This window comes from Dipodomys ordii, unplaced genomic scaffold (genome assembly GCF_000151885.1).
Source record: "Dipodomys ordii isolate 6190 unplaced genomic scaffold, Dord_2.0 Scaffold51, whole genome shotgun sequence".
Taxonomy (NCBI): Eukaryota; Metazoa; Chordata; class Mammalia; order Rodentia; family Heteromyidae; genus Dipodomys; species Dipodomys ordii.
This window is the reverse complement of record NW_012267267.1, coordinates 6,297,805-6,313,500: the sequence shown is the minus strand read 5'-3', so window position 1 is coordinate 6,313,500 and position 15,696 is coordinate 6,297,805. Positions and strand designations below refer to the sequence as shown.

Genomic DNA, 15,696 nt, shown 5'->3' with positions numbered 1-15,696 from the left:
AGAACAATTTATTTAACAGATATTTATTCTGCAATTACTTTGTTCCAGACATGGTGATTTAATAATAAGAAGGCCTTGAGGTTCCCATTAAAAATCTCTTTCCTGCCACATAGTCTCTGGCATGGAAACTGTACAGTATATGATTTTTGAAATTACTTTTCTTCCCGTCACTTCACTACTAAACAATGACTACTTTTTTCCAAGATAAAAGGGCATTCTAAACCACCAATCTTCACATTTGGGTAAAGAGGCTGCTGGATTCCTTTGTATCACTAACAGATAGAACCAGCTCTGGTGGGATTGGCAGCTTGTCCTCTTTGTTTAATTAAAGATGGCCTGCAACAGGGAGTAATTGAGCTGAACCCTTGCTGCATCTGGAACATTGCAAGAAGCCCCGCTGTTCTCCTGCAGACCCAGGAAAACTGTTAGGCTTCCATACTTAGAATTTCCTCTATTTAGAGTTTCCATTATTAAATGCTTAGCCAGCACAGTATGGAAATAACTGAAACACAAATCCAAAGAATGATGGGAAACACTTAGCTGATTTGCATTTATACAATGCTCAGAACGTATCAGGGAAATAGTTGGCCAGTGTGAAGTAAAAAGAAAATAGCTACAAGAGCTGGTTGCATTCAATTATCTTAATGCATAACCTGAGGCATGTTGCTTATTTGATTCCAACATCGTTTAATTATGAAAATCCCTCAATCCTTTCCTTCATATTTTTAGATTATTTAAAATGAGCTCTAGCTATTAAAATGTTAGGTATAGGATTTTAAGAGATGGCCTTTTTTCTGTGAAAATCTTTACTAATTTGTAATGTAGTATCTAGAGCCCATTGTCAATAACTGCCTGGATTGGTAAATAACCTGTTATCTGTCTTTCTGTATGTCCACTATATATGCCATCATGTTAGATGTTTTTCATATATATGTATATATATATATGTGTGTGTGTATATATATATATTTGTTATATATAAATGTATAAATATATATATATATAATATATACATATATATATATATATATTAATGTCCTTAAATGTGAGATTTTTCCCTATATGTTCTTAGTTCCTGTCAGAAGGATAGGGTACTCAAATGTACAAGACAAAAGAGTTAAGTCATAACTCTGGCTTAGAAACATTCGGACAAATGACTTTGGTCATTCTTCATTACTTCATTCTTCTGGACCTCTGAAGGTTCATGGCAGATCTGACAGTTTATGAAGTCGACTTTATGACCCACCAGGAATACTCACCATGGTCACAAGGTAGGACTAAGAGTTCATGTACTACATTTGCTTTTTTGGTTTCTTTTTATTTTCTTTCTTTTTTCTTTCCTTCCTTTCTTTCCTTCTTTCTATCTCTTGCTTTTTTCTCTCCTTGCTTCCTCTCCTTCCTTCCTTCCTTCCTTCCTTCCTTCTTCCTTCCTTCCTTCCTTCCTTCCTTCCTTCCTTCCTTCCTTCCTTCCTTGTTTTTGATTGTCAAAATGAAAACGGCCTTGATCACAGAAGAGGCAGAGGCAGATGCCCAAGAGTTTAATGGGTATGTAAAGATTAAGATTTATATAATCATGCAGCAGTGGTACTCACTAGACACTATGTTGAAAATGAACTGTACAACTTGTGGGTGGGGATGGGAGGGAAAAAATTGGGAGAGCAGGGGAAGGGGTTACATTGCCCAAAAGGAAATGGACTCTTTACCAGACATCTAACTGCAATCCCTCTGTACATTACTTTTATAATAATTTAAAAAATAAAAAAAGATTCATAGAACTGTTCTCCACAATCTGTTCTTGATAACTTTGTGAATAATGAGAATCCAGACAAATAACTCTCCTTAGATGTCCCTAAATTGAAAATGGAATATTGAAGATGAAGAGACGTTTTTATCAGCTTCTAATGCTGATAAAATGATCAATTAGTATGGCAAGCTATTCTCATTGTCATTGGAAAGCAGCTATTAGAAGAGACTACCAATGAGAAGGACTACTTCAGTCCAGGGCTGAATGATGAAGGACTCAAACACTCCATGGAGCTTTACCTCTAATAGGGAGAATCTCTTCTGCAAAGCAGAAAAGCCTTGGAGTTTTTAAGAAGTAATGTGTATGAAAATCAAAATGAGTTCATGCACTTTTGATTTTACTCTTCTCAGCTGTTGTCAATAATCTAGAAAATATTTCTAAAATGATCTCCAGCCTCTGGAAATAAACTGAGTGTCACACAAAACAGGATCCATTTGAAATGGTCAGTGGAAGATTTCCAGGTTCAAAAGGGATAAAGGGGATCAGCAGAGTAACAGTAAGGTTTTCTGTTCCATTAGATTCTAGCCACCTCTGTGAGAGGCGATGCATAAAAATTCTTCTTTGTTCTCAGACAAAGGTTGATGCAGCTGCAGCTGGAGATCCTGGGTGCTGCAGACACCTGCATAGCCAAACAGTTCCAAAGCACCTGTGAATGTGCCTGGTGATCACAGAGTGTACAGTAATGCACTGGTTTTGTACTGAACTGCTGAAAGAGAAAGCTGATTGATCTGCTGGTAGTGAGGACTACTTTGGAGTTCGAAAAGTGGGATTGATTTTTAAAATAAAATGAGAAGAGGTATGTGCTTCCTTCTGCATTAAGGCAAATGTTCGTTGATTAATGATGCTCAGCTGTTAGAATGGGTCTTTTCCCTCGAAAATGGGGTTGCGCAAATAAGCATAATTCAGCAGTTGCTGCAAGTCAGCAGCATCAGAATCTAAATGGAACCTGTGCACTTTGAAGTGCATATGTGTGCAGATTCTGTATTATTACATTAAAATTGTCAAAATATTTTTTGTGCAATAGAATTGCCTTTACCTGAGCTCAGAAGTCCCTACTAATCAAACAAGACGCATGGCAGTATTTGAGGATCATTAGTGCAACCTTATTTGTCAATATCATGTGTTAAGTGCTAGTAATGTAGCATTGGAGAATAATAGCTAACTAATCAGATGGGGAAGACAATGACTATGCTTAAAGAAGACTAAGTCAGAGATATGAAAATACCCTCCCCCACTCAGGTATCTTTAAGAAATAACCTACATTATTGCCCACGTTTATTCTCAGAGAGCCAGTATAAAATTATTACCCAAGCATATCCTTTGGAAAACACCTCAGAATATATTTTTCAAAGCTCACTTATTGAAGGAATTGACAGAATAGTGTGTCAGAGGAGTTAATGGAGTGATTGCTAGGGTTTCGGTGAATGTACCTCCCTGATACTTCACAGGTCTTGGAAAAGATGGAAATGAGCAGGTCGATAATTGGGGAACCTGTAGTCAGATAAATGTAATCATCTGCTAATAACCTTCTGTCTTGAATGGCACTTTGCATTCTTTTTTTAACATCATCTTATAAATCAACTATTTTTTTTCCTTATAGACTGACTTTTATTGTTATTTTCAATGGATTTGGTATGCTATGTTTAACCTCATTCCAAATCTTAAATGGCATGGCCTTAATGGGTTGCCAAAATTGATTTTGACCAAATTCAGTTATGAGATAAGATTCCCCCACTCCCTCCAGTTAATACCTTACCTAAGAAAGTATTTGAAATGTATTCAGACACTTGGTTCCCTGATCGGCTCATCTCTGAGAGGTGTGTCAGCTCCCGGTTCAGCATTCTTTTGAACTGTTTATGAAAGGAAAAAAATGTATTAACCATCTAAAACAGAGGAAATGATCACTTTAAATATTTCCAACTTTACTTTCTAGGAACCAAAAGACTGTATGAGCAAATTCTACATAGATGATATTGATCCTGTAAAATATAATAGCCTTTTAATTTGAAATTATTCCAAAGTCACTTGGGGTATGGGGGTGAGGGAGGGAAGATGGAGATGTTCTTCAGATTTCTTACAATTAACATCTGATTTTTTTTTAATAAACCCAGGAAAAGGAATTTCAATTTCTGTAGAGGTCAAAATAATTTCCCTTGAAAAACATAACTACTTTTAAAATGGAAAATTATAAAAGAAATCCAAAAGATAATTTAAGCTGATAACCTTATTCAGTGATGGAGATTAACTGAAAAGTTAAAGGGAAAATGACAGAAAATAAAAGCATCCTTTAAAAATAAATTTGAGTAAGAACAGCATTTAAATATGTCACACAAATTTAAATGCAATGTCTGTATAACTCCTTAATAATAACAATAAAATTAAATTTTAAATTTTTGAATGCATTATATCATTGCATGCCTCATTTCACAAAAGCAAGCCCCAATGGGTTAAATGAATTCACAAAGGGAATCATCACAAATGGCTTTTACTTCACAGATCACATACAGATGTAAAGGCTTCACTTTCTTATCAAAGACACATAGCAATCAAATTAACCCACCTTGATGTAACCCCAAGATACAGATAACAAATAGTTTGCCTCAGGCATTTTGGATGCTGTTCTGGTCACAATCCACAAATCCCTTTGAAAGAATTCAGTTCTGAGAGAGCAATCCCCAAAAGGAGGGGCAGGAAAGCCCTGCTGTTTTCAGTGGCAGAAGAATCCAAATTTACAAAAGACAAGCTTCCAAAATTTAAAGCATTTCCTATTTCAAACAAAGCCCGTCTTCACACTCCATTCTCGCAAGAAGCCTATGCTCCCTGATTATTGCTGGCAGAAATGAGTAATGAAATCAGGAATTGCACGAAGGAGCAAGAGCCTGTCCAAATGCATTCATCTGGCTGGCTTGCAGCACTCATCAATCATGAAGAGTCCTGGTGGCTGAAGGGATTTCCACCCTAGATGAGTCCTCCTTAGCTGAACTTTGTAATGAAGCAGCAATTCTCCTTTCCCTGGGAGTTGCCAGACAGGGGAAACACAGCCATCTTTTAAAAGGGAGAAGATTAAAATGGAGGAAGCCCCATGAATATTTAAGTAAAGCTGCACCCTCCTCCCTTTCACTTAGGTATTCCTTAACCCTCTCCCTGCATGACAGACCAGCTCTGCAGACGCTGCCTTTGCAGAGCTCAGACACTCATTATTACTGCAAAGAGAGGGTGTCTGTGATTCATTTACTTTCTGAGCATTGTTTAAAAATTGAAAAAGGTTAGAACTCTATAGCTGTTTTCAGACTAAGCTTCCAGTATGTAAGATTTTTTCTTTTCGTTTTTTGTAACTAGCTTTGTGGAGGATTATTTGCTCACCAGCGATGCTGATTACATTTAGCTTACTTTCACAATGAAATTAAAGGGGATGGAATTGATTGATTTCATTTGAAGAGTGCTTCATATGTAATGTGCCATTTTCTGAACTCCAGCTCATTAATATGCATACTAGACTGAATTTGAGCAATAGATTAAACTCATTTAACCTTTCCTGTGGGATTCAGACTATCTTAGGAAATATAACAATATCTCGTGCTGAATAAATGATGAACTTTCTGGAGTTAGGAGTAACCACGCTTACTTTACATTTTAATGTTATATATTCTAATTTATATTCAAAATAGGATTTAAATTTTGATTTTAGTTTTTTGTCTTACTAACCTAGGGCATGTTGAAATGTCATTCCTTTTTGGTAGGTTCCCCTGCCACCCTCCTTGTCAACATTACACAGAAGGAAAGGCTGGGATTAGTTTCCTGCTGTAATAAGATTCATACTCAGGGCTCTCCCACTCTTTTCCTTCCTCCCCTGTAACCACATCCCTACCCTTCCAGGAGTTGATGTACAGCATGCTGAATGGACAGCAAAGCACCATGGCAACAACTTGAACTTGTAATTGGTTCTCTTGACTGGGAGGTAGTTTCCTTCCAAATGAGCATCCTACATCTCACAATAGCTTCACTTCAGGCATCCGAGCCCTGGGTCACGACATTGCCTGTGCCCAGAAGACCTGGCCTTTTGAGGTGAAGCCAATGCAAATCAGTGCTGGCTCACTGCACTATACATTATTCTCAGAGAGGCACAATTGCTCTCTTTCTGTATAACGTGTGTGTGTATGTGTGTGTGTGTGTGTGTGTGTGTGTTTTCCCATGACAACATTTGCTGGTAACAGTAACCAGGCATCACTGAATTGATTTTCTCAGCCAGTGTATTTTACTTATTGAATCCCTTGCAGTTTTGAACTCCACATGAATTGCATAAATTCCAAGTTAGTTATTTTTATAGATAAAATTGCTCTGTCACAATGGCCTTCTCAATACTCAAGAAGACTATGAAGCTAGGAAGGATAGTTTTATAAACTGTTGAATATTAGCAAAGAAGCCAACTTCACTTGGGTGAAGCTTGGAGATAAATTTCTTCCATGTTTTTTCTTTTTTTGCACACTAGACTTAGCCAAATATAACATTCAAGGAATTATCCCCTTGTTGGTTCCTTGGATATTTCCAAACTGCTTAGAAAAATTTTTGGAATTAATCAGGCTTAAATTAGTTCTATAATTCTGTTTTATCACTTTCAACTAACATATATTGATTACCTAAAATGGCCAATGAATGTATCCATGCAATGAAAAAATATGAACAGAAATTTTTTTTAGGCTTTGAATTAGTGTTTACTTTAGTGCAAACATTCTAATCTATTAGGGCACATTGGTCAACCACCATAGTCAACAGCCTGAAGATCATGGGAATGGTTCTTTATTAGCCATATTTGCCCCTCAGCTGACTCAATAAAGGCTAGAATGAACAAAATATTTTTCTGTGTATGTTTTACTATAGCTGCTCCTTGCCTCAGAACTTTGTCAGGATGCATCATCCATCAGTCCCAACTGAGAGTGATGACTTTCAACTACAGGATTCAGAATAAACCACACTCTTCATCTTTTGTATCCTTACAGAAAGGGTCGGTGTGCTCATGGAAGTAGCTAAGAGATGAATGCCATCTCCCTCTTTCTCAAGCTTAAATCAACTCTCCTATAAGCCTTTTGCTAAAAGCATGACAATATTATTCAAAAAAACAAAGTCATTTTAAGGCAACCATAAAACACACATGATGAAGTACGCAAACGGAAGTCATTCAGTGTCAGAAACCAGCTCAGTCCTTTAAATGTTGCTTAGCAACCACCATTGGTTTTCCTCCTCCATAAGGGAGGGCCCAACCACACTGACTAAGGCAATCATTGCCCTCATCAAAAAACACTTAAGAAGGGTCCACTTATGCTGAGCTCTGTACAAACCAAGGAAAGCAGATATGGATTTCAGGGAGCAGACTTATTCTAGTAAGATAAAGTCCAATTAGTAAGATTAGTAGATTAGTGCTGTACCTTGTGACTAGCTACCTCAAGGACTGGCACACAGCTATATTTTTAAGGCTAATGGTTGAGGAGACAGTTGGAGATATCAGCATAGCTGGACTTTCAATGTCTGGCTCCAAACTAAGAGCTGTTTCTGGTGAACTAGAAGTAGCCACACTGTAATAGATGACTTCAACTTTCATTCTTAGTCCTAGTTAATGTCTTGGTAAGTCACTTCCCCTCTCTTGATGTGAAATAAGAGTGATGCATGAATTCAGGATCTCAGTCGCTCAGCCTAAACTTTTATGACTTTATGATAAATTATGTGGTAGCCTCCAACAGTTTAGATTCAGTATTTACTAGCAACTAGTGTTTACCAGGAAATAAAATTTTGTATACTACTGAGTAAAACAGCAAAAAAAAAAAATAGGACATGCTTCAGTCTGTGAGAATAAGTCACTAAGAGAGGAAAGGAGGTATTTATCATGTCTCAGAGTTTTATAGTCTAAGACTCTTGGAGTCTCCCTGTCTACTTATCAAGTTAGATGTTTAGTCTAGATACAAAGGTAAAACCACTCCTGAATAAAAAGCTTTGTCCAGAGAAGTTACTGGGTTGAAAAGGAATGCACATTTGTTACTTCATCAATCACAGGAGAGATATCCACAAACAGGAGTGCACTATTTCAAAGATCAATGTGTCTCTACTGTCTAATGTACACAGATCTTATTTTTCTTTAAGAATCTGCTTTCATAAGAAAACCCTGCTTAAAGTCTACCTAGAAATAATGTCCCTAGGGAAAATGGCCAAAGCCCCTTTCCAACACAGACAAGCAAAGTTTGTGAATGAACCCTTATAGCACAAATTCCCCCAACACCTCCAGCAGTAGATTTGCAAACACTGCTAAGAAACTGCAGTTACTTTTTGAAAAGAGAAGGCACCATTTTCTAAATAAATAATTGAAGGCTATTTTCCTAGAATATACCTTCTCTATGAAATCATCTATGATTTTTTGAATAGCTTTCCTTTCCTAGTAAGAAGTTACTGGGGAAAACATAGAATAACTAGCAATAGTAGATAGAAATTCAATTACACTTGACAAAAACATATTTTAAAGGACTAATTTAAGGCCTGGTCAAAGATTCACAAGCATGCTAGGTACTATCATAGTTATGAAATCTTTGTTAAATCACATAAGGGGAATGGACCAAAAGGGTTTTAGAATCTTCAGAAATAAGATGTGATAATTTTACGTTTTTCACGATAAAGTAAGAATAGAGATAATACAAGTTGCTAACATCAAACACATCTAAGCTACTTCTAAAAGTAATCCAGGTTTGTCTGGGGTTGAATCTTAGACCATCAAAAAAAATACTTCACTTATTATTATCCTTTACAAGTATTTCCATTTCCTTATTAATAGTACAATATTATTTTTCTCATGGATGAGTAGAATTCCATTGTGTACATATATTCATCCATTGAGAGGCATCTGGGCTGGTTCCATATCTCAATTATGGTAAATAACACTACAATGAACAAGGTTGTGCTGGTAGCTTTAATATGCCTGGCTTCCTCATTTGTTGTAGCTAGAATGTGTCTATAAATCTACAAATAAACACGCAAGGTGGTAAGTGAAGTATTACAAATGAATTGACTGAAGTGTAATAAACTCTATGGAGAATACGAATAGTATAATTTGTTAAAAGACAAGCCAAAGCCCAACAATATAAGAGCCAAAAAATGTGTACTTGCAAAAGGGGAGGGTAGGGCCAGGAGGAGAGGGGTAGAGAATGAAGCTGGAAAGCAGGGAAAATGCAGGCAAAAATTCACTGTGTATACCACAGAATTGAGAAATTCAAGAGAAGGGGTGGGTTGAAGCGGGGATGAAGAAGTTGAAGTGATGACACAGATCAGATTCATTGTACACATAAACTGCTTTGTTAAAAAGCAAAAAAAAAAAAAGATCAGTACATAATGTAAAATTAAGTAATGGAAGGGGTGGGATGGGAGGGTGGGAAGGGTGATATTGATCAAGATGTACTGTATTCATAAACTGCTTCATCGAATGGCAATTCTTTAGTACAACTATTTCAAGATAATAAAAAGGAAATACACCATTAAAAAGGTTCTGTAATTATATATAAAAACTAAGAATAAAATGGCTAGATTATACTTTAAACACACACACACACACACACATACACACACACACACACACACACACACACAAACACACACACACACAGACTACTAAGGACAGGTAAAACTAGCACTTTCTGATAACCTCCTGATGAAGTCAGTAGGAGAAAACTGTAAGGTCAGGGGAAAAAAAGAGGTGCCAAAGAGAGGAAGACAGCCCCAGTGGTTAGTCCTGTGGGTAGCTGTCTACGCATGAGCCCAGCTGTGAGACAGGCGCCTTATTGTGTGGGATCTTCCTGTTTTTGCAGTATGAAACAACTGCCGAAGTCATTAAAGTCACAATGACTTTTTTAGGGACTAACTTTTGACTCATATTTTATACTTTGTTAGTCATAACTTTATAAGAATTCCCGGGTATCAGGGAAGCGACAGGATTGAAACTCCTCTCTTGAAATCAAAGAATGTTAGTAGTGACAGAAAAAGAGTCACAGCTGGGTAACATGGTTCAGTGAGAAGTGATTGCATGCAGAGCTTGCCCTGGCTTTGCTTTGGCACTAATTAAATCTATACTCTCGGTTAAGATTCATTGACTTCTTTAGTTGTGGGCTCCAACTTTTCAGTTGTAAAGTACTTAATGTCTAAAGTTCCTTTTTTAACATTAAAAATTGTGTCTGCTGTCTGCTGGTGGCTTGTGCCTAAAGGCTATTAAGGATGATGCTCATAGTTGGAAGCCAATACGGATAGGAAACCTCACAAGACTCTTTTCTCCACTTAACCACCAAAAAGCTGGAAGTGGCTATGGTTCAAGTGGAAGAATGTTAGCTTTGAGCACACAAGCTCAGAGACAGCTACTAATAATCCCTTAGTTCAAACTCCAGGACTGGCACCATAAATAAATAAATAAATAGATAGATAACTGTGTCTTCCAGGGGAAGTGATGAAGATCCAAAGATGTAGATGTTAATTCTTAAGCACCTACATTTTCCTTTGCATATATGATTTAAATGAAGAAAGATACCAAGCAAGGATGTAATGGGCTTTTTCAAAATTCCAATTTCCACAGTTCTTAACATTTCAGATCATCTGATATCAGGTATCTAACCTCTTCCTTCTTTTCTATCTTTCTCTACTTAAAACAATGTACAGGGGCTGGGAATGTGGCTTAGTGGTAGAATACTTGCCTCGCATGCATGCATGAAGCCCTGGGTTCCATTCCTCAGTACCACATAAACAGAAAAAAGCCAGAAGTGGCACTGTGGTTCAAGTGATAAAGTACTAGCCTTGAGCAAAAGAAGCTCAGGGACAGTGCCCAGGCCCTGAGTTCAAGCCCCTAGACTGGCAAAAACCAAAACCAAAACAACTTGATGCAGTTTTTTTTGTTAATGGGTTTGTCTTATTGACGAGGCAAGTGAAGTTCAATTGGGTGAGATGATAACCAGGTAATAGGAAAAATGGACATACCCAATGTCAATTAATATCTACTATATCACCAACTATGGTTCTTGATGGGACATTGAAGCAAATGAATTCTGCTGGTGCCAAGCTCTGGGACACCAAAGTGATCATGTTTACTATCCAGGTGCCAAACCAGGAAGAAATAAATTCTCCTAAACACATTGGTTGAATAATTTCCTAACTGCCCAGTGACACAATAATCCATGATAGGTATGTAATGAGAAACAAGAAAAAACCCTAGGAGGGTGGTACAGTGGGAGAATGCTTTTTGAACATTTTTCAGGCTTTGGGTTCCAGCCTCAGCACCTCTTCCCCCACATACACAGGATAAAAAGGAAAAATAAACATGAATATCTGTACTGTAATTCTGCAACAGTATATTGCCATTTATGATGAAGCAAAACTAGAACCAATTCTACTTGCTGGCTAAAGGACAAGAATTTTCTCTAGTGACATAGAAAAGCAAAGCAGAGACTAATCATTAGTGATTTCCTATATAGACCTACAAAAGAATCAAAAGAATATGCTCACAGCTAACAGGCATCTTGAGATGAAGAACTGAGTAGCACCCCAAAATCTGTGGCTATTCCTATCTCTTTCTCTCTCTTTCTCTCTCTCTCTCTCTCTCCATCCATCCATCTACTATCTACCTATTCTTGTAGCTGTTCATTTTTACTTAGAATTTCTGAAGTCCTCTCTGAAGACACACATTATTGAAATCTGAAAAAATTATCTTTCCTAGACCCATAAGCATGTTTATAGAAATTTTTCATCACTCAACTTTCTCTTCCCATGAAAATTGCTAATATGATGTGTCTAAATTGACAAACAACATAACTATTTATGCCTAAAACTGACATATACATTGCACTTTATATTTAATATTTATGAGCTCTATAAAATATTTGTTATATATTTTTATTATATAGTTACATTTTTGCATTTATAGTATTGCTAGATTTAACTGATAAAATTCAGGACACCCAGTTAAATTTGAAATGTGGTTTCAGTTTTCTAATGTGTTTCAGGATTCCATGTCCAAGTATCTCATAAAGAGCAGCAAAGCTACAATACTCATCATAATATATCTGGTATAGAACAACTACATAGGTTTAGAAATTTTTAAACTCTGAATTTTTAACTTTTTTTTTTGTCAGTTATGGGCTTGGGCAGGGACACACTGAGCTCTTTTGCTCAAGGCTAGCACTCTACCGCCTTGAGGCATAGCTCCACTTCTGGCTTTTGAGTGGTTAATTGGAGATAAGAGTCTCATGGGAACTTTTCTGCCTGGGCTGGCTTTGAACCACAAGCCTCCTATTTCAGCCTTCTGGGCAGCTAAGATTGCAGTTTCAAATTTACTTTTGTTAGAGGCCCTTCCTGCTTTGAGAAACATACGATCTATAACTGTTCCCACAAATTTACAATCTTATTTTATGTTCTTTGTCACTTCTCTTTAATCTGTTAATAGACAGGCACATAGACAAAAATATTTTTGACAATTTTGGGTTGTTGACCTGATAATTAAATATAACATGTTGCTTTTTCAACAGATGGCTAAAATCATTGTAGCTACTGAGAAAAACAAAAGATTCAAACAAGGTACATTATTTTTTTGTTTTGTTTTGTTTTTTCAGTTTAAGCTTTTATAGGTTTTTATATGTAGGCATAAAGGCTAATATCCAACTGCAAATTTCAGAGTCAGTTCTAAGGTGACAACATACTACCAGGATTCCAATATAAAAGGTTTCTTTGCAAACATTTTACAGTCAGAAGCTCTACAACTTAGAAGATTTATTTAAAAAACAAAACAAAACACTGGAAATCATGGATCTGACTCATGTACCATCCAATCTATTGTTTTCTGGCTAGTGGTAAACCAGAAAAGTGCCCAAGATTTTCATTCTTAAGGTGAAAGCAATTATACAGAACAGGAAAGCCACCACCCACACATTCCATGTTACCCACAAATATTGTTACAGGTTTTCTGAAGAATTTATTTCCTCTGTTTCAGGCATGTAAATAACTTCTCTTGCATTGATATAAATCCTAAACTTTCCAAGATGTTTGCTGCTATAAAAAAAATCTACCTTTGGAAGTGGCGCGGTGGCTTAAGTGGTAGAGCACTAGCCTTGAGCTGAAGACCTCAGGGACCATGTCCAGGCCCAGAGTTCAAGCCCCATGACTGACAAAACAAAAAACTACCCTAACTTGATTTTGAGATAACTACTCTATCCCTCTAAGGACACTATGTGGCATGTATAGTGTTTAGTATTAGCTACATGGATTTCAGTTAGTGACATTCACAGGTTCCTTGAGGTTAAAAAAAAAAAAAAAAGGACACTTCAGAGCTGCCTTAGGAATCCTTGCTTCTGGATTAACATTTCATCAGGACTGGGGAAGAATCTAGTAATTTTACACGCTGGCATTTATCAAATAAATAAATAAAAGCCCAGAGCTACACAGACCTATCTTTTTCTTCTCTCAAACATGCATCTTACCAGTTTTCGTACTTTGCTAATCCTCGTTTTAGACTACACAAATGGAAACTGAGAAGAATTTGCCGCAGATTGAAGGTCTGAACATATGTTTAAACTACAAAGAATAAAACTTCCCCAGTAATTTATCCTATTTTCAAAGAGCTAGCTATACTGCATGATTTCCTATTAGAGTTACTACAATTTAGAAGAGATGGATGCATAACAACAATTCTCCCCAAGATGCAAGGGTTTGGAGGGGGCGGCTCATGGGAGGAGGATGAAGGCAATTTTATAGAGGACTACCAAGCTCCTACATGAAGAACAGGCTTGCTACTGGGCTCTATTAACTCAAAAGAAACCCTAAAAGCAATAGTAACATCAGGATCACATGGTGAGAAGCAACTGAATATTTATCTACCTAACTCTGGAAAGAAACTCCTATACTGCCACGTAGTCTGAAAAACTGTCCAAATCCTTGAGTCTCTCAGGTACTTTCTCTGTTTTTAAAAAAGGGAGGGTAGAAAATATTCATGTAAAATTATTGACAAGATGTTTCATACCTAGTAAGTGCTCTTTATCGCATGAGATAGGTTTTACTTGGATCTGTGTTGTGTTTTTGAATTTGAGGTTTCTGAATGTATTCCTCCTCATTTTGGTTTTACATCTGGGTGGAGGTTCCAATGGGTTCTTTGACACCTAACTCTTTTCATTGTTGATAGGTGCTAGCTCCAGAATTCCCAATGTGTGTGTGATGCAGTGCCTTGTCATATAGATTACATGACACATCACTTACTCAGAGAAGTTCAAACTTGCTTGTTGGGCATTTAGATTATTCAGCAGACCAAGGAGTGTAAACCAGAATTGCCAGAAAGGCAGATGAAGCATGTCAAATGAAGAAGACCATATTCAAAATGGTTAATGTTGATGCTATACCATCTGAAAGCCTATTCAACCAAGTTATTGGTAACTCTAGCCATTCATGCTTTCTTCATTTAGTCATTTTCCATAATTTAAGATACTTTAGAACTCATCAAGCATTGATCAAAGACACAAATAACCACAGATTGTCTGTCAGAAGGAAAACTGTACCAAGTATGTATTTTGCTTAGATTTGCCCAGTTGAGATTAATCTGGTAATAGGTATTAATTTATTGACAAGGGCTAAAAGAAGTGACAGTGTGCATGTTAAGATAAAAAGCATGGCTGAACCATGGGAAGTGATCAAGCTGTTCTCTTCCAGATACAGCAGATATGGAGAATGGTTGAGTTTTAGATTCAACACCCACTGATAAGTATGCCCTGGGTGGTTATACAACAGATACCGCAAACCTTAGGTTCATGTTCACAGGATATAGACTTTCTGGGAGAAAAGTAAACCAAACAGTCCCAAACCCAACCAACCAACTAACCTAACAGACGAAGAAGCAAACAAAAACTTATTTCACATTGGCGTTCATAAGGAAGGACCCATTTGTCTCTAACAACTGTTGTTACCCAACTTTGAATGTAGGAGAAGGCTCAGGAGCAAACATTCACTCTATTATATTGTACATGTTTATTACTCTTCATTCATTCATATCTGTTACCACCTGAGAGTACTTTGAGGGGTCACTACAAACCAAATGGGGGAGGGTCCTCATAACCTAAAAATTAGACAAAAACTAGACTTATACATAGCAAGTACCTATGTAGAACAACAGGAAACAGGAATGCTAAGTTCCAATAGATTTTCTACAGTGTGTCGTCTTTGAAACAATTAAAATAAGTTAAATGCTGTGAGTACAATGATGAATCTAATAGACACAATTCATGTCCCTCATAACTTTACAATGTAATGAAGGAGAGGAGTAAAAACCCAAATCACTTTACATCATGATACCAAAAAGCTGCTGATTAGGGTAATTAGAGAAAGTCTCTCAAAAGAGAGAGCACCTGACTAGGGCTGAAAATGAAGAAAAAGCCTGGGTTAACTAACCTCTGGCTTCAAAGTGTGTTGATTATATATTTTAACAAATAGTTGAAGAACCAGGATACAAGAATATACAAAATATACAGAAAAATATACAGCACATAGTCATTATATTCATTGTATAGCACATAAAGCTATGTGACTTGAGGGTAGGGAAGGGAGGAAAAGTAATGGTGGAGGGAAGGACAATGGAAGGAGTGACACTGATCACTCATAATCTGATTTATAGAATTGTAAGCTCTTTTTACAACTACTTAATAAAATTTAAGAAAAATTTTATTTTTTTAATGTTATTTTATTTTTATTTATTTATTTTTTGGGGGTCTGGTCGTGGGGCCTGAACTCTGGGCTTGGGCGCTATGCCTCAGCTCTTCAGCTCAAGGCTAGCGCTCTACCACTTGAGCCACAGCGCCACTTCCAGCTTTTTTCTTTTTGCTTATGTGGTGCTGAGGAATCGA

General features: G+C 36.9%; 1 protein-coding gene across 4 annotated transcripts in view; it reads right to left on the bottom strand.

The window, feature by feature from the left end:
* Pde4b (phosphodiesterase 4B, cAMP-specific) overlaps window positions 1-15,696 on the bottom strand; it is a 430,380-nt gene that overhangs the window by 14,802 nt on the left and 399,882 nt on the right. For all 4 annotated transcript variants that reach the window (XM_013020617.1, XM_013020618.1, XM_013020619.1 and 1 more), the window contains one exon: window positions 3,561-3,654. In XM_013020617.1, coding sequence (XP_012876071.1) covers window positions 3,561-3,654 — 94 coding nt within the window. The remainder of the gene's footprint in view (window positions 1-3,560; window positions 3,655-15,696) is intronic.